Below are 19506 nucleotides of genomic sequence, written 5' to 3'. Positions count from 1 at the left end.
GTAAAGTAAGGACTCTTTACCTTTCACTTTTTTATGTTCGACAAGTACATGAGCTCTCAAACTGGGGTAAAGTTAGTTCAGATAATTTCTGCCGTTTCTCGTTTACCGTAAGCTTAAACTCTTCTCATTTATCAGTCGAGATCTTAACCTGGTTCCCAGTTTCTCTCTGAATGGTCTCACTGAATGGAAGAAGAGATGCCCTGGAAAAAGGATTTTCGAGAAAGTAAAACTATCACTCACAGGCACCACCAATTTATATAAATCAATTTATTTTGGTACATTCGTCAATATCAATTACAAAGCTATCACAAAATGTATTCAAAATCACGAACCACAGTCGAGTATGATGAACATTTGTTGAGTGTTTTCACGGCAATTGTCAAAGTACTGTTTAATAACAGTTTATACTTGGTGTCGGTTTCTTTATCTATTGTATACTTTTTAAACTAAACTGAGAATTCAGTTACCAAATTTTTACATAATAAATTTTACATAATTTTACCTTTTTTCTAATTCATTACAATCACTAGCGACATTTTTTAATAGATTACAAACAGCTTCTCAATAAAATGAAACGAAAAAAAATACTCCCAGCTCGCTTTCTTCCCATAATTTATAGTAATAACCGCATGAAAATGTCCCCTTTTCCTTTGTTCTATCGTCCCTGCGCGTGTATAAGCCATTCAAAAAGCGCGCGGCTTTAAGTCTACACTGCAATAATGTATTCAGTTAAATAATCTTAAAGTTTTTGTACACTTCGATATTAAACAAAAAAGCAATTACAAATTCCATAACTAATACAACAAAATTTAATTTAAAACGAAGGACCAGCCTTCGAGGCGTTCTCTGAGCATGCGCAAAAGTGACATATCAGGTATCAGGGCTACACAACAAAAAGGGTCTGTGAAAACAGTCATCAGTAAGTACTTTTTGGAGCAGATCTCCTCGAATGTCTATAATGGCATGAACTTTTAGTATATAAACCCCCTTTGAAATATAATCATCGATTGGGTATTATAAGTTTCGTATTGAATGAGTACGAAAAATTCCTAATCTTCTAAAATGGTACATTGTAACATCACTATAAATATTAATAACCATCTCATTTCCTTACGTTCCAAAGTCACATAAATTTCTCCTCATAGTCTACAAATGGTAAAATAATTATGTATTCCGGGAGAACTATAGCAACCTACTATTTACCTGGATGTGCATGAGGCGCAGTTGTCAATTATTATACGATTATCCAAAAAAATTAATTTGTGTGGTGCCTATAAAACAGTCGAAGATGATACGTACAGAATTGACTCACGCAAGGGAGTCAAGGGCTGTAGCAAACATCTTTAGAAATGAGCATTAACTGTAACAGGGCCCAACCGGTAATTTATTGGGAATCACTACATGTGTTAATCACGGTGGACAATCTTTTTTTCGCGCACTTCACTAAACGGGTAGTGCTGAAGAAAAAATCGTGGTAAAACAAAGTTCTTTGGACAAGATACAGCGTCGTTATTCCAACGCATCAATACAAACTTTACCACATCGTGAATCATTCTCTATATACAAGAAATCTTGACCCAGTCATTTGACGTGAACCTTACTTAAACAAACGTTTACCACGACAACCAAACCTAAAAAGCTATGCACTGAGTTTTATAAAATGTATTCTTGGTTTCCGCTTTGATGTGCACTGTATCTTAATGTCAGCGAAAAAAAAAACACTGAAAACGTTGCGTGTGCATTAAAAAACGTCACCGCGTGGAAATAACCTGGCTTCTCCAACGTTCAACGTTGAATTGTCGTCTTGGGGAGTCTTCTTATAAAAGAGATCGCGTGTTTCCCGTAAACGCAAAGAAACAGAGTTCTTTCTCACTCTTTTCTCAGGGATGCGCCGTGCAAACAATGTCCCTTCCGCTCACATAAGGTGTCCAGTATTCAGCGTGATAATAAACAGTTGAACAGTTGTGATTTACTGCCACTATTTCGGCTCCACGGACCATTTCTTTGCCATCCAACGGCGATCCTACAAGTCGAATTCCGCCGTAAGCGCATCGGTCGAGATTAAGGTAATAGCGGGCGTCTGAAATGAAGAATGAAAAATTGGGTAAAAATCAACAAGTCAGCGGTGTTGTTACGATTATTTCTTTGTGATCTTCGTCTTTCTCAGCGCAAATGACCGCTTTGAGTCCGAGTCATCGTATTCCGCCTTCACTTTCAAACAATCCGGCGCTCTAAGTAAGTGCTATAAGTCAGTTAAGATGCCAAACGTGAAAGTGATTTGTTGAGCCTTTGAGCCTTGCCACTACCATACAAACGTCTGCAAAATTTCGAGACTTTGTAAAGCAATATCTTCGCTCTCGTTGGAGGTATCATCTTTAAACTTGGTAAGTTACTGTAAACTTCCGCTTTTAAGCCCTGAGCTTATAAAACTTCGTAGGGGTTTTAGGAGGGTTGATAAAGGGGGGGGGGAGGGAAGCTTGTATCCTGGGGGACTTATAACCGGACTGAAAAAAGCGTTTCAAAACAAGCGACACAGCAGTGATGATCAAACGTCGTAAAAATTCGAATTCATTTCAATACAAGCTATAGGGGGGCTTATTGTGTTTACAGGTAGATGGGGGGCCTTTTCTGCAGGTACTGTCATCACAAAAGAAACAAAGAAAGCAAACAGTAGAGTTCTCCTGGGGGCTTTATTGTTTGTTTGTAATGTTTCTTTTGTTGTACGTAATCTGTGCCTCGTTAACTACAGAAGGAACCTATATGGGCCTATAACTGGGGGGGGGGGGGGGGGGGAGGGGGCGGGCGCTTGTAAGAGGAAGTTTAAGGCACCTTATTTCAAGGCCCATTTTCCAGCAGTCTCAATGGATTTGCGCTTAATGCTCTATATCAAAACTTGAAAACAAACAAACAAAAATAAAACAAAAACTTGGAAGGCCGGGTCTATTGTAAACAAAGACTCCCCGATGTTCACCATTCAAGATTCATTTCCCTACCTGTTTGATTTATTTTGCCAAACTTCAAGTCCATTTTGCTCTTCAATTTATCGAAAGTAAATTCAACACCGTGAACTCGAGGAATCTGGTTTAAGAAACAAATAAAATTAGGTTAGAAATTACGACAAATAAAACATTTATGTACTAAAAAGTACAACAGGCCATATCTGCAATAGGTGTCAGGGGTGAGTCTAGGATTTTGATGGGCCTATTTTCGCGCTCAGCAATACCCGCCTTGTTCTCGCAAGAAAACACTTTCTTTTGGTCATGTAATAAATTCTTTAGAGTGATTTTCGTACAACCTTGAAATAAAAACGAGCAAACACAACAGAAAAAACAAACGAACCGGAAAATAGAGCGATTTGATTGGTTTATCGAACGGATACAAAAGCGTGTGGCTGTTGGTTGGTTAAGCGAACGCTCGGGGGACAAACTTCATGCCCGAGAACTTGCTAGAAATCAATCGATACTTCGCTTTGACGTCATACTGCAACAAGATTAGCCAATCAAACAATGCCTTTTCCATATTAGGGTTTTCTATGGCGGGAAAACGAACAGGCCATGTCTTGATCTTGTCGTCCATTGGCTAATAAAACAAATAACGAACACTTACCGAAACCATTTTTCAAGGTCACATGAAAATCGCTCTAAATTCTTTATTTACCAGGGTTGTTCAGGCCCCTTTTATATGAAGAAAAGTTGTTCCGGATAGAAGGATCCTCGCCTACCCGAGTAACCCCAGGCGAGCTAACTTTTTTTAACATTTCCTTGCAAAATTTTGTGAACCCTTATGCGTAACAAAAAGGTGGCTCGGCTATAAGGGTGACTCGACTAGCCTGGTCACCATTTTAAGAGACAAACAGAGCATGCGCAAGGGCTGATGTCACCCCTTGGCTCCTCTTGGCTCAGGCAAAGGGGTCTACTTTTTTCTCATATGTACGCTAGCCACAGTTGACTCGGCTGGGAGAGTGATGCTCTTTCCTGGGACAACTTATCTCCATATGAACGGGACCTCAGTGAAGGTGGATGGGTATTAGCCTCGGTCTTACTTCACGTGTTCTTGTACCTTAGCTTAAACTCAGCAGTGGTGGATCCAGGGGGGAACCCCTCAACCAAACTGAGGCCCGAAGGGCCGAAAAAAAGCTTTTTTGGAGACCGGGCTCCCCCTTATCTAAGGGTCTGGATGACCACAAGGTCTGGATCCGGTACTGCTCAGTCCATACAAACAAACAAAAAAATGAGCGAAGGAACCCAATATCCCGGCCACCATCTGGATCTCTCCCTAACGCACCTGTATGTGCTAAAAAGCGACAAAGAGAACCAAGGGGTGCAAGAAAAAAAGCAAAGTACCTGCTTATCAGCTGTCGTGAATGTAAACCACATTTCACTGTTTTTAATACTGCCTAGTTGACATCTGTAATAACGAAAGGCGGTGCCAGGTGCAAATAACTGATACAGCAAAACTCCTAATAGAACGGCTAGGATGAAGCCCGCAAGCAACCAGCGACGAAAACCTAAAGACGTCAAGAACAGGTCATATTAGAAAGACTCCCATTTGTCTAAACCAAAAAGAGACGCAAGATCCTATTGGTTTAGCCAAGTGCTGTATACAATCATTCTGAGTGTATGCCATCAAACAGCGAAAGGGTCATGCCTATATGTTAACTGTTAACAGATCAGGCGTTCAAGCGAAAGCTACAGAGGAGCCCTTTCCTGCGGTTCTTGTTAGCATGCTATGATTCATTTGTGTGCATCGTTAGTTCGAACTTTTGAGATCTTTGATCATACTGATCTAATTCGATTGGCAATCAAGCTGCGAGCTAAAGGGAAATCTAAATACTATTGTCTGTGTCTAGAGCCAGTTATATGACAGTATTACGTCAGAGCCGAGGTACATAACTGGGAAATGAAAGCACTGCCTTTGCCAGCAAAACAGCTCAACCTTAGCAAGACTTACTTGACCACGTAGAGAGGGCGGTCCCATCTCCAGTGTTCTCGATTATTTTTTTCGTACTTAATACATTGACGTTCAAATGAGGTGAGCTTTTTCTATAACTGTTTTTAAAAAAGTAACGGTTGCCACTAAGTTACCTCTCAAACACTTCTTTTTGACTGCCTTGACCTCAGTTTTAACATCCTCTTTCACGTGTTTTCGAACATCATCGAAAGCGTCCGCCAAGTGTCCGTTAGTAATGCTTAACAAGGCCGAAACAAAAGACTGAACCAAATGAATGTTGCTCGTATTAGCGTCCGATCCTTCAAGCGTTTGGCCGAGGAGAAAGGCGTCTTTAGACACAGCATCACAAAGGCGGCTTTGGGGTATAGCCACTCCCGGGTGCTCCAGAGAGGAATACAACCGCTCGCCGTTTTCGACCGAGCCAAGAACCTTGACGTTCACCATTCCAATTATACAGACAAGGTCGCTGAGATCTGAAAATCAGAAGATACAGAAACTTTTTAAATCAATGTAGGACGCGCTCTCCATATCTAGCGATCGAGGCAAGCAGCGAGAGAACGCTCGAGTGAGCTGCTAGGTTTTGCTGCAAGCATGCATCTGCTAAAACAAATTGAAACTTAGTTTTGCCCCAAGACACAGTTTTCTACGACGTACCGTTTTTTTACCTTTTTCTTCGTCCTCAGCTGGCGTTTTGGCTTCAAGGTAGGCTGATCTGCTAATGACACCCGCCATTTTTGCCTTTGACGCATTAAAATGTGTTAGTTTCTCAATGTGACTCTTTCCATGCGGTTCTCCAAAAAATCCAACGACGTCGCCCTCTTCTAAAGGAAGGTCATGGCTGGATTTCTCCAGTTTAAAATGATAAGCGATGTCCCCTCTGGGAGTTAAGATTGGCTTGTTAACTTGTAGTTCATTTATGACGGCCGACTTAGCTTCAAGGCGGTCCGTGACAACTTCGGAGGCTACAACGCCTAAAGGAAAGCAAAGTCACTGTTAACAATCGTTACTACATAAACGTGCTTTAAGGTCATGGTTTCAAGTTAATAAAGTTATTCACAAGGACCCCACATGCTAGGATCTAGACAGGGGCAACTGTTTCTCGCTGAGTGGTCAACTAAAGGAAATCCACGCTGCTACCACTTTTAACAAGCTAATCCTTCCATCGGGTGTGACAGAAGGCGTGAGACGGCGCGAGAAAAAAAAGAGAACATGATCGCGGTCTCTAGAGCTGCTTGCAAGTGGATGTTTTAATAAAGGTGTGTGACTTAAAGTCCCAAAAACATCAATGAGCCGTTAATCGTGTGGTTTCCAATTACTAGAGGGTGAAAAAAACTTAAAGCTAGCTTATCCATTTACACATCATTTGGCAAAGAATTCAACATTTGTGTCGAGTTCCAGTATAACGTACATTGTAAGTGAATAAATTTACTACCATGTATGTCAATGAATGAACTTACTGCTGTCGCTATTCAAATCACTGCCTATACTGCCAAGTGGACTGGCCTCTTCAACTAGAAGTAAACAAGGAACCGTATTAGATAAGGATAATCTTCCACCCTTTCACCACATTGGCCTAACGATTGGCAAACTTAATGCTCTTTAAGGTATGGTCACATGTTCAACAATTATGCGAAGTAAATTACCGAGTCATTGCAAGGTACGAGGACTGAGTGGCACCTAGCTTAAACATTTTAACCCTTGAAGTCCCAATAGTGATCAACATCAATTTTCTCCAAACAATATCCATAAATAGTCAAGAGATAAGGTTATGACAATTGATAAATGATCACCAAAGAGAAAACACCTATTGATCTATTATCAAAGTCTCTCAAATTATTCTTTGAGGAAATCTATAGAGACCAGTTTGGAGAATTTGTATGTTGATCTTGGGGCTTCAAGGGTTAAAGATGATTTCGTCAAGAATACATGTAGACATTTCACGCATTCCGCCCCAGTGAGCCAAGATAAAAAATGAGGTCGAGGCACGAAAAGCAATTTCATACAAATCACTGTATTATGTCCACCGAATCCTCGAGTTGACGCCTTTGTTACTGCGCTTTTCAAAAACACGTGAATTCTAAAGTTGAAAAAGCCAACTGCCGTTTTGCGATTTTCAGCGGACCTCTTAGGAAACAGAATTTTACTTTAACGGGCTCAAAAGGTCACGGTTTGTGATTTGTGATTGGCGAATTTCGATCCGTTTCGTGTGTTTCTCTGTTTCAAGGTTCGTTGCTTGTGATCATGATGGTAATTATGATTGAGGGCAGCAAAAAACGCATTTATGAAGGCTGCTTTTGAACTTTAGAGTTCGCGTGTTTTTGAAAAGCGCAGTGAGAGGAATGCGGCAAAGGTATTTCTCAGAACTACGTTATAGATGAGGGAGATTTGCTGTCGTTTTGAGAGGGCCCATTACCCACCCCCTGACTTATCTCAAGCCAAGGTCTGGATCTCCCCCCTGATAATATAAAACAAGAGAAGTTCCGTTGACTTACGTTTTGGTCTTTTCCTCTTATTTTCTGGACTAGGGGTACCATAATAGCCATTATCACTTGACGAATCTTCATCTAAGCAAGAGAAAGAATGTGTTTTCATTGCTTATTATAGATTAGCGCCAGAAAAAGAAACAAACAAATTCCGGCGAAAGGCTTTCATCAATACCATTTTTACTACAGTAAAACTCGCGTATAAGAACCTGGATTTTTAAATTTAGCCTCAACAGGTTCTTATATAAATGGTACTTAAAGCAAATTTAGACTACCAAGGTTCTTAAAATAGGTTCTTATATTTTCATATGAATTTCATTTATGTATATTATAAATATCATCTCATAATACAATATAAATCGTTTATATCATAATGCCTAAAGGCACAGTACATTGCAGGTATGTCCTTAACAAAACATAACAAACAAACTCATTGTCAGTTCTCTGAAATGCCATTTCAAAGTTGATACACTCTTACAGCAACTCCACTAATAAGAACCTAACTTAAAAAATATGGGTTAATAGGTTCTTATGTGGAGGGGGCTTAAAATGAAAATTTTAGCCTAACAGATTCTTAAAACCCCGGTTCTTATACGCGGGGTTTTACTGTATCTAATACATGCAGGGCACGAAAACGACTCAACTAGCAACGTCTTTCCCAAGGTTCTGTCCTACCCGTCCAGAAACCGGTTGGAGAGAGCCCTGGGAACGAGGTATGTGTGACAAAAGACCCAGGATATGAACTGACCGCATGTTAGAAGAACTCGCCCAGCTGAAAGATTTGGCAAAGGATCTGACACGTAAAACAAATGGTAACAAATCAGGCATATTTTAGTAAAAACTGCCTCGTAAAAAACATTTTTTTACTCTCCGCACATCCCAGTATCCAGTATCTTGGTCTGTAAACGAGCATATTTCAAAGACAAAACCATTTATTTACTTGTACTAACCTAGAATTTGTTTTTGGTGCTTTTTGCTTTGAACTTGGAAATGCTTGCTTATAAACTCCTTTGTTGATCCATCCAGAAAATGCAACACAACGATCAACCGAAAAATGTTTCTTTCTTCTCCCTTGACGCGCGAAAGTTCGTACACTTTTATTCCCTTATGAGTAATGTACACTGAATCAAGGTTAACGGAAAAGTTCACGAAAAAAGGTTCTTTTTTGCTGTACTCCACTTCCAGTGGGACGCGACCGTTCAAATCCTGAAGAATCCTGGCTGCTTCTGGACATCTCTCCACGTAAGCGGACACTCCCTGAATGAAAACAAAACAGAAGATAAGCGCACGTATTCCCAAATTAAATGCAATTGAAATCGTTTGTTAAAGGGGCTCTGAAGCAAAGCTCAGCGAATTTCAAACGGTAGGAACTGCAAGACCAAATTGAGTGAGACAAAATATAAAACGCAAGGAATACAAAGTTTTCAAAATGTCAATTTGGCGTTTGCAACGTTTAATATTATTCCGCCGCCCAAAAAAAAAGCGATGCCCACGAGTAGGATAACGCTTGAGGACTCACGCACTCTGTGCTCGCGCTTATCCTCCTCTCCCACGCACAACTTCTATCTCGCGCTCCATATTTCTAGTGCGCCCAATACGAACTCCTAACTGATATATGTCAGATCGCGGTGGCCCCAAGTTTAAGTCCCGCCATGACAGCTAGCTGGATTTCTCCTCAGTAGTCCCGAGGTTTTATTGCTCGGTCGCACTTAAAATGGCCTATTGATTTGCTTCTCGCAAGCTGGGATTATTGACCATGGTATATTAGCGATTTTCTCGACTCCACTATCCTTTATGCTATAATTACTACAAACTGTAAATAAAGGTTCTCATTGAGTTTAACGCTTTCCATTATTCACGATAAATACCTGAATTTGTTTTTGTGCCGTTGCTTTAAGACGAACGTCAGCCTTCAATAATCTCTGTTCTGAGTTTGCTTTCCGCCGACTTTGCCCTTTATCGTAGACATCTTTCAAATCCAAAACGGTCACATTTGCTTTTGTATCCTCCGTATAGCAGAGATCCAAAGAAGGAAATACTGTGGAAAAAAAAAACGATGACTCTTTCATTTAAGATAGTATTTGACACCCTTTACTGGCATAAAACCCGCAAACTTAACAGTCTGAAAGACACGAAGTGTCAGCCATTCAATACTTTCCTTTCCCAGCAATAGTAAGGCAGTATAATACGCTCTTTTAACGGTCAATTCGATAAAACGGTAGCCACGGTCCAGGCTCCGCAGTTGGGGACAACAGCGAAAAACTAGCGAGCGAAGCGAACCGAGCGGTAGTCTGGGGAGGATTTTATGCGGTTTCACCCCTTTTTTGCTATTGTTTTCTCCACAGCCGAGCATGGTCCCAGGCAACTAAAACGGACACCTAAAGTCAATGCCTGCCTTTCTTTATTTACCCCTCTTAGTTTGATTTTACAAGACGGGCACCTAGAGTTGGACCCTGCCTTTCTTAACCCTTTCAGTTGACTCTCTGTAAGACGGACATCACTCTAAAGTGGACACTTGATGCCGATTTCATGTGTCCTTCTTAGAGAGAGGCAGTTACCGTAGTATCAAATGAATAACTAGTCGAAACCCGCGGAATGTGCTTTTGTTACCCCGTCGCATGCTCGAATCACGCGCGTGCTTCCCTAGTTTAATATCTCTGAGGGAAAATAGAGACCGAGACACGTCGGAGCGCGGTATAGACTGAGAGAGCGGTATCTTAAACAGTAAAAGACAACTAAGGGCAAAAGTTGGTAACATGGCACAAATTCACGTTTGCCGTTTGGCGTAAACGTAGCCTGCGTAGGATGGCGGTTTTGGTTGGGCGCGCTGAATAATAAAGGCAGGCGAGGACAGAGAAACCGCGAGGAGATTGGTGCGGGAGCAACTTGAAAAGTTTTCATTTTTGTCGCTGCTTCGCTTTTCGTTCACGCGCGCTTTTGAGGGTTCGCCGCTCAGTCGTGCTCCCGGCAAACCGCCATGCTACGCAGGCTAGCGTAAACGTGACTGTTAATAGAAAGGTTAAGCACCACGTTTACGTCAAACGGCAAACGCGAATTTGTACCACATGACCAAGTTTCCTCTTTACTTGTCGTTTACGTTTCATTACTTCTACACATAAACTAGTAGTTTCACGCAGTCTTTTTATCCATAAGAATTGTTTTGACCTGTTTTTATACGCTCATTTTCTATTTTGAGAAATTCTCAACTTGAATCTGACGTTTGCTGTATACGTGAAGTTATGTAAAAATTCTCTATTCTCTCTGTTGTACGTGGAAATCATGCATTGCGTGCCCAAACCCCAAAGATAAGTCAGTTATCTACCAGCAGTTGACCGACAAATCAGTAGGTGCTGATTTCCAAAATCAACCGTAGGCTCTTAGCCAATGAGAAGACAAATGAGTACAATGTATAATCAAATTATTTATTATAATGGGCCTGTAGTATATATCTCGATCGTACGTACAAAATAGCATTTATTGACGTTTGATGGAAAAATATTATCTTTCAGTGAAAGAGTCATCTGCTTGCCAAATGCTAGGTCTCCATTAGAATTTATGACGTCATCCGGCGCTTGTGCCACGATTCACCTGGCTGCCGATTTGTGAAAAACAGATTTTAAAAAAATCGCATGCATTGGGGCGTTGCTTACGAGTAATAAGAATTTTTTACATTCATTTCCCAATATTAATGCTCGAATCATTTGGTCAGTTCTGCAACTCCGGGCAAAAAGCACGAAAAGGTTGCTTTCAACCCAAATGTCCTTGATTTGTAAAAAGTCAAAGGCACCTCTTCCAGTACCTTTAAAAATGACAAAAGTTCCTCAAACGGCGTTTAAAAATTGCTGCTGATGAGTTTAGCCTCCACAAAAAATCCCGTTACATTTGTTAGTTCGCGCAAATGAGACCTTTCGAAACTTTGCTAATAGTTAAATAAACATCGCAAAAGACGTCTGCGAACTCATTTTCATCAACCTATGTGTTTCGTCAAAAAAGATTCACTACTTGACTCTAATACAGTACACGTACTGTGTTATGCTTTTAAAAACAACTCACGGTTCCTTTGTCATTTAGTATGTAGAATTAATCGTCTGTGTTAAGACAACTGTGTACTTCTGAGAAGTATAAGTTTGTATGAACTAAATAACTACAAAAAACACTGTCTGGGAAAGACAAGGGTTTATACAATATTGCAAATAGCGCAAATAATGTAAGTCATATAACACTGTTAAGAGAACAATGAACAATACTGTTGATGTTACAGATATTTGGCCTTGGCCAAACAATATACATAAAGTAAAAATCTATTTGTATCTATTATGACGCACATGTACCATACGTTGAAATATTCTAAAGAAACGCAAGCCAAATTAGTGGCATGATATGATGAAGAGTTTTTACAGGCAGCACGAAAGAAAGTTAACCCTTCGCGCAATGATAGACATCGTAAGTTGCGCAATGAGCCAATAACCCTATTTTGCCAACGACTTAATTTCTTTACTTTTTTTTTCCACTTTCATTGCACAGCTTAAAATATATCCTAGGACATCACAAACTATCCAATTTGAGGGACAGAGACGGACAACAGTTATGATACTCGTGAATATATGAACGTCTGTATTCATCCGGAAACTTCTTTTAACTTAACTAGGCCCCAAAGCGTCGCATAATTTTTAGTTTCAAAGAAGTCAAAAGTTTTGACCTTACATCGGTGCAGAAAAAGTCGCGGAGTTTTATAAAACAAAGATAATGACGATGTGGACACCACATTGTTAAAGGGCAGACGTGTTCAGCATAAATTTGCGACTTCTGGTATTGCACAACACCAACAGATAACGCCGTATAATGATGATGTGAGTCACTCTAGAAAACACGACCGCGCAGCAAAAAAGTAGTCTTTAACCTGTAAACTTGTAAAACTAGTTCTGCGTTCGTGACATTCCGAGTATCGGGCAATATCGAGAATGCCCTTTCCCTTGGGGGAGGGGAGGGGGTCGGTTTCACAGGAAATAGAAAGGATATGTGACTTGCGCTTTTTGCAAAATCAAATAAGCGAAAAAATTATTTTCCTTTTGTCCTACGAAATTTTATCTGCGATGTCTTTTTTCAATATTTATTTCTTTAAGAACTCTGATGTTGCTGATTTTTGGCGACTTTATACATTTCCGCCATCAAAAAGCTTTTTTTTTTTGTATACGTTTTGCAAATCGCGAGTGGTGAAAAAAGTCTCAAAAGAATATTTCTCTCACAAGCAAAATAAAATGTAAGTTTACAAGCTATCACAAGTAAAAGAATAGTAACAGATCGAATATCTCGGCGTGATGATCGATGGGCTATAACCTTTGCCAAGTCATGATGTCAGACACCGTTAAAGTAATGATGCTGTAGGTTTTAATGTGCATGTTAGAACCGAGCCGGAAATTAACGTCGAATTTCATCTCCAGGTAAATTTGCAATATTGAATGATTTTTTGTGGATTGAAGTTAGATTACGGCCTACCATGAGAGAAATATTTATTTATAGGTATAATGAAGGCGGTGGAGCGTTCGAACGTGTGTTAAATTGCATGATTTCCTCACGACAATAAACATAACAAAGAATTTTTTCAACTCGATAATAAGCGTGAGTTAATTTACAGTAATAAGTCATGTATAAACTGCAGACAGCCAATCTTACTTATTGCGTAGAATGAATTTTTTATAATAAAAGTCCGACCGTAACGAAATAGACTTTAGAGTGAGCTTAGCTTACAGCGAAATGGACAACGAAACTGACAGGCCACGGTCAACAAAATAAACAGAATAATCTTCTGTCATCCGAATTGTTTGAAGGCATTGAAAGGAATCGGAACACATTATTAACAAGCCATGCATATGACAGATTGAAAGTAAAATTTACTGAACCACTAACACAACTCAGACGCAATCGAAAGCTGACTAAGAGGAAATTTAGTGAAACAAGCTATGTAATTGACTATCGATTTAGCCTAACACGGAGTTAACTAGAATAATAATAATAATAAAAACGCTAATGAAAGGAAATGGAATGCCAAGATAAAACACTGATTTATATTAAAGTTGAGTACCGAAGATAAATTATTGCAGGAATATTATTAAAGATTAGAGTGGCTGTAATCTCAAATCTGACATCGCAGCTGCAAGGAACCTCTCATCAGACAGGGCAGAAGTGAACTATAAGAACTTAAATTTTAAAATTAAGCAATAAAAGGAGCTCAGAGAAAAAGGATGAAACAAAATCTCTGTAAGAATTTCACCGTTTTCCTCACAGTCCCCACTGGTAGTAAGTTACAGGTGTGAATTATTTTATTAGTAAGGCGGGCACTGCCATTGGTGTGACAGCGATCCCAGAGAAAACGACCATGTTTAATATAAAGTTGCCAGTCATATGTCGCTGTTTTTATCAAACCAAATTAATTCTACGTTATGGTATCGTACCTGGATCCGCAGGCACAGGAAAGAGGCTGGAGTTGATGTACAGACTTGTCTCTTCCAAAATATCGTCCAGTGTGATCGGTTTCCCGTTTACATTAAGCATGTGCTCCTCGTACGGGTCGGTCATTTCCAAACTGTTCATGCTTGAGTTGAAGTGCAACAGCGAAGGCGTGGGGGTTTGGTGACCGAACAAAATCAGAATGAATATAGAATGAGCTTTCGATGGCCGAAATAAAAAGTCTCTGCTATCACGAAAGCCGCAGCACTTTGATATCGGCGTGTGAGTTTGAAGATTGCTTAGTTACGTTGCAGAAGTCGATTCACCGATGCGAAGACAATGTTACAATGGCGCACTTGAATGTTTTCCAAAGGATCGGTGTAGTACGAGTCCTTGCTAACAATTCGAATGATGATCACAGGAAGTTTTCACGAGACGTGGTCTTTATATCTGTAAGAAAATTCCGTGCATTGTGCTCAAATTAACCGCAAATTGATCAATCAACCGTGAAACTTCCGGTCTGCAAAGACTCAGTTTTTCAATGGATTCTAATGTTTTGCAGAGCTAGCTTTGTACCGAACGGCAAAGAAACCTGTCTCTCCGCGTATTCTGACGAGCAAACGCTATTTTACGAGAAATGAGGTGCTTTGGATTTGTCAATCGCTGTAATTTGAAATTGAGCTGCACATAGCAACGATTGTTGAACAAACATTGCATGACGCAAAAAAGCCATTTAAGGGCACATAGGGAAGTAACACGAGAACGTCATTGTCGTCCGAGTCACCTGATGTTGTAAGGACCGAACGAACAAAGAAACCTCTTCTTTGTTCTTGAAACCTATCCGAAAAAGTATAAGCACAATAAGCTATCTTCATGCCGATCAAATGGTATATATAGCTAGTCACAGCGTGTCGAATGGATTTGTTTGCTCGCTCTTCTGCTAAACTTTGCAGATGACGTAATGTACGTGTCCCGGATGAAATGATACTCGCGCACTGGCTGGACGTGCTCTGAAGCAACGGTTGATCTGGCGCGGGCTATGAATCATCACACGCTTCTCCGGCTATGGGAAATATTGCGTCAGTCGGTGTCGAGTGCGTTAATTGAGAAATAAGTAATTGAGGTTTTCAAAACCCTGTTGCTTTCCTCAACTTCAATGTAGTTTTTCGTACACATAAACTCACGGTTGATAAAACAAAATCAAACAACACCAAAGGCAAAGGAACAAAGGTCATGATACTGGAATTAAGAGCTGAGTTCGCGATCATGTCAATAAAATTGGGAGAATAGTATTTTTAAAGCTGACAAACCTCATCTGTCAGCAACCTCTCTATCTAAATTAGAATCGTTCCACTTTGAAAATGAGATGTAGAAATACGCCCAATTCCCGAGCCAATTCCTTCCGTTTCGTTTTCCAAGAAATACAATGGGCTCAATGAGACATGTCGGTAAAATTTCTCCAAAACACCTCTTAAAAAAATTCTCCATTAAAATTGACGTTTCCCTTCAGCGCAAAATGCCGTCAACCTTTTATAATTGTAAACATCCAAAAGCTAGGCTCCTTTTGTCCGGGTTTGTTTTCAAGGGATGAAAATGTATTTTATGTCCAGTAGTTTTCGGGTGGTGGCGGAAGTCATGGGGGTATATAATATATAATGTTTTACTGCCAAACAAAGGAGGTCAAACCATCACAAGTGCTTAACAGTCAAACAGTCAAGACAAATCCCATTGGATTCTGTATAAAACATTGAGAAAACTAAATAACGATACAAGTCCACAAACCCAAAATTTATCACCCACAACATCCCTCGCTATCGTAAACTTACTGTAGGTATGTCTGAACAAAGAGCTTTAAGATATGAACTCGTTTTGTGATATTATAAGCTAGGTGCATTCTTATTCCTAGAATATTTCCCATCGAAGCCTCTTGACTTAAGGTATGTAACTCGTCAGTGTACTTGAATCATACTCTTATCTCAAAGGGCAAAGGATCGTTCCAATCATATTGTTTGTTAATATTCTTCTCAAATGTAAATTAGGGTTCAAAGAGGCCAGTAAATCTGTTTCAAATTATCCAAATTCAGTCTTGGCTTCGAGACTAAGGGGAAGTAAACAAAAGAAATGAATTATTGATTCATGAATCTCAATGCGATTTTTTGTTTCTTTTTGGTTTCGTTTTTTATCTCGGACCTGCGTATTTTCTGACTTCATTTTCAGGTCGTTTGGAGAATAGCTTAATTCTGTGTTCTTTTAAATTAAGGTTTTGTTATAGAGGCTAGGCTGATGCCAAAAAATTGGGAGAAAAAAGAGCAAAACATGGCAAAACGCGGGGATATTGATAACCGATTTGTTTCGGAGATGATAAGCCTGAAAAATGTATCTTGTTATCTCGAAAAGTCATAAAATCGAAACAATCCCTGGAATACAACTTTCAGGGCATTTGTCTGAAACATAAAACGAATCATAAGAATAATTGAGTCCGATCCAGACCCGGGCACTCCTTCTATTCATGCAAATGAGATTTTTTCAAGAGATTGGTTAGGGCAAACTCCGCCAAGCGGATTTAATGATCGGAATTAGCATGGATTTTGTTAATTCTTTTACAGCCTGCAGATAATAAAACAGGAAATTATTTTTATACCCGGCCAAAAAAAATTTGGGATAAATTTATAACAAAGGCGCTTTTTGATGAGTGTGGGCTCTTTGAATCTCGGGTACAAGCTGTTTAACTAGGCGGCATTGAAGTCGTTTGCTTCCAGTCTTTACAGGAGTAATTCAATTTGAAAATTTTAATTTTTTGATGCACGGTTAAGGCAGAGGTTAAGGGGGGGCGGGGATTGGATTACAGGGGCACGGATACTGCCCTTTCTTCTGGCAAGACGTGACTATTATATCCTACATAGTCTAATATTCATCACATGTCCCTTTTGACTTTCAGAGATCAATGCAACGGACACGTACAGTGACCCAGGTACCTTTACGTCCGGATATTTCACATACTGGTAAGAAACCAGGCAATTCTAAGAACCCCCAAGAAGGAAGGAACAACATATTTCTCCGACTACTGAATCAGCGCTATTTTCTTAAAAACCAGTGCAAGGGCTCTTTTTGTCTGTAGGATAAAATCAAAGCAAAGGGTAGGTGGAGAAAAAAAATCTCAAGTGAACCGCACACTTTTTCCGTTAACACGTACGCGAAAACTACACTTCACTGACAAGCTAATCAAAATGCAAGAACGCACGCGCTTGACCTTCACATCGTCTAAAATCAGCGCACTGTTGGTGGGGACTGTCAATTCTCGCGCGCTCACAAGCGTGATTACAGTTCATTGTGTTATTTAATATTATAAGACCAGCATCAATTTTCTTCTGACAATATTCATACATCATCAGGAGAAAATGTTATGAGAATTAATAAAGTAAATAACAGAGGGAAAATAGAATGATATTTTATCAAGTTCTCTCACCTAATTATTTAACTTAAGGAAATGTATGGGGATAACTCTGGATTTTGTTAGCCGAAATATTGTCCTATAATATCTCAGCCCTGTCGTAGTGCCAGCCCTGCATTCAGTTTTGTTTTATTTTACACTTTTAAGTGACGTCTGGCTACAGCATCTCTTTAATTAGAGATCCGGAAAGAAGAACCAGTCAGTTACATTTACGCGTTGCGTGGACCTCTGCATTCAAACAGTTTTTTTTTTACTCTGGATAATTTGTGTGTAGATATTGGAACTGACAGCGATGAGTAATAAAAGAGTCTGTTCCGGCCGGTTTTTCATAGTGGTGGAGACAGCCTCTAAAGAAACGGAGATGGAAAAAACGGCGAGCTCTGAACCTTTATCCGCCCTGGTACAAATCGTTCTATAAAATAGCCATCTCTGTTGTGCATGAACCTGTCCTTTATTTTCTTCTGTTTCAAAGTCATTTTAACAAAACTGAAAAAAAAATCCAAAAAGGCTAAAAATGAACCACAACATTTCCACCATCCACTAAATGTGTGTGAAACGCATGTCTTTTGCGTGGTGTTTTGCAATGAAATCATGGAATATTAGATATAGTGTTTAATTTGTTTCTCTCTTTGCCTCTGACCTGCTTGAGTAATGAGTCACCCTCTGAACCCGCCCTTGACGGTGAATTGATGGAGTGAGTCACGCACAAGCACAACAGGAAGCCACAAAATTGGTCTAGCGGAAAACCATGGATAACCTGGTTACCGCATTTATTATTCAAGGGGGTGTGCCAGCTGGACATTTTACAGTGCCATACTCGCAAATAGACGGACCTTCTCTAGTTGGGTAGAACATATCTAGTCCGTTGTAACAAAGTTGAGTAATGATTGTTATTACCAGGAGCCCATGGGTAATAGGCTCCTGCTATTACATATCTTCCGCTTTATCAGGAGAAACTTTTTGCATCTCAAGTATCCTAAAAATAATTCACTGATATAATTTCATCAGCGTTGCCGAAATGATTTATATGTTTAAGAGATAAATTAGTGCTACGATCACCAGTTGGCAGAGGTACTGTTTTTTCAGGGGCACCCAACGAGAATAGTTTCTCGATATAGTTCAAAACCATTTAAACATAGCATTGTTAAACGTATTTTAGTAGTTAAACGGTATATATAGCCATTTTTTATCCGCTAAGAATTTTTCATCTTTTGGGATTTCCTAGCTGAAAGTTTAGTGATCTGAAAATAATAGGGATCAAAACTTACCTTTTCGAAAATTTCGGCCCGAAAAAAGGCTCCCGAAAATTCTAGGTGACCTTTTTAAGGTGAAAATTTTTACCATTTTTTAGATGTTCGAAAACCCTAGCAAGAAACTTTACAAAAAATGTTCCGAAAATTCTAGATCTCAAATCGTCTTCCAAACAGATATTTTCTGAAAATTGACATTGGCTGCCCCTGTTTTTTAAGATGTGAAGAAGGCTCTTTAATAGGTGAAGATATCATACAGTGTTCACACAATTCACGTCTGGCTTGTTGTTGTGCCAGGTGTTTAAAATGTCAAACATTCAGACTTTATCACCTTGGCGATTTAATATTGAAGTACGTCTAGTCAAGATATCGATACACGCGGGGCACTGTTGAGAACGCGCAGCAAATCACGATCACGCCCTCCAGTTTGACCTTGGTGAATGACCACGAACTAGCCCTCACGTGCCAACTCTGGTTTCATTTCCGGGTTTTGAGGGTTACCCCGAGTTGCTAGTCTAGCAAATGAGCTGACGATACGTATAATATTCAGCGTTACATCACAAACTCAATAAACTAGCTATTCTCAAAGATGCGAAATCTTGACACCTGGAGACCTGAGGCAACAGAATTTTTCTGAGAAGATTGTTTAAGCTGCAGACGCGCAACAATTTTATTTTATAAATCAGTAGCATAATCGAACAAAATACCGATAGAAGACACCACTGGCTTTTACCACAGACTCAAAAGTAAGAGCGACATTATATATCTGTAAGATTGGCTCAGGAAAGAAAAGAGTTCATTTCAAAGTAAAATACAAGCATGCTGCAGAAATACAGCTACTAAGCTACAAGCTAACTACAGACTGTATAATTATAGATATCTCCTAAAACACAGACAAGCGAAAATCATGGGTGGGGGGGGGGGG

General features: G+C 39.7%; 1 protein-coding gene across 1 annotated transcript; it reads right to left on the bottom strand.

The window, feature by feature from the left end:
- Nucleotides 1-249: 249 nt before the first annotated feature.
- Nucleotides 250-14423, bottom strand: LOC140936839 (uncharacterized). The gene is made up of 10 exons (XM_073386337.1): nt 13886-14423; nt 9302-9471; nt 8384-8690; nt 7443-7514; nt 6408-6461; nt 5616-5921; nt 5085-5423; nt 4344-4507; nt 2994-3078; nt 250-2080 (listed from the first exon to the last, which is right to left on the bottom strand). The coding sequence occupies exons 1-10, from the start codon at nt 14022-14024 to the stop codon at nt 1881-1883; spliced, it is 1836 nt and encodes a 611-aa protein (XP_073242438.1). The 5' UTR covers nt 14025-14423; the 3' UTR covers nt 250-1880.
- Nucleotides 14424-19506: the final 5083 nt, after the last annotated feature.

This window comes from Porites lutea, chromosome 5 (assembly GCF_958299795.1).
Source record: "Porites lutea chromosome 5, jaPorLute2.1, whole genome shotgun sequence".
Lineage (NCBI taxonomy): Eukaryota > Metazoa > Cnidaria > Anthozoa > Scleractinia > Poritidae > Porites > Porites lutea.
This window is presented reverse-complemented; position numbering and strand designations above follow the sequence as displayed.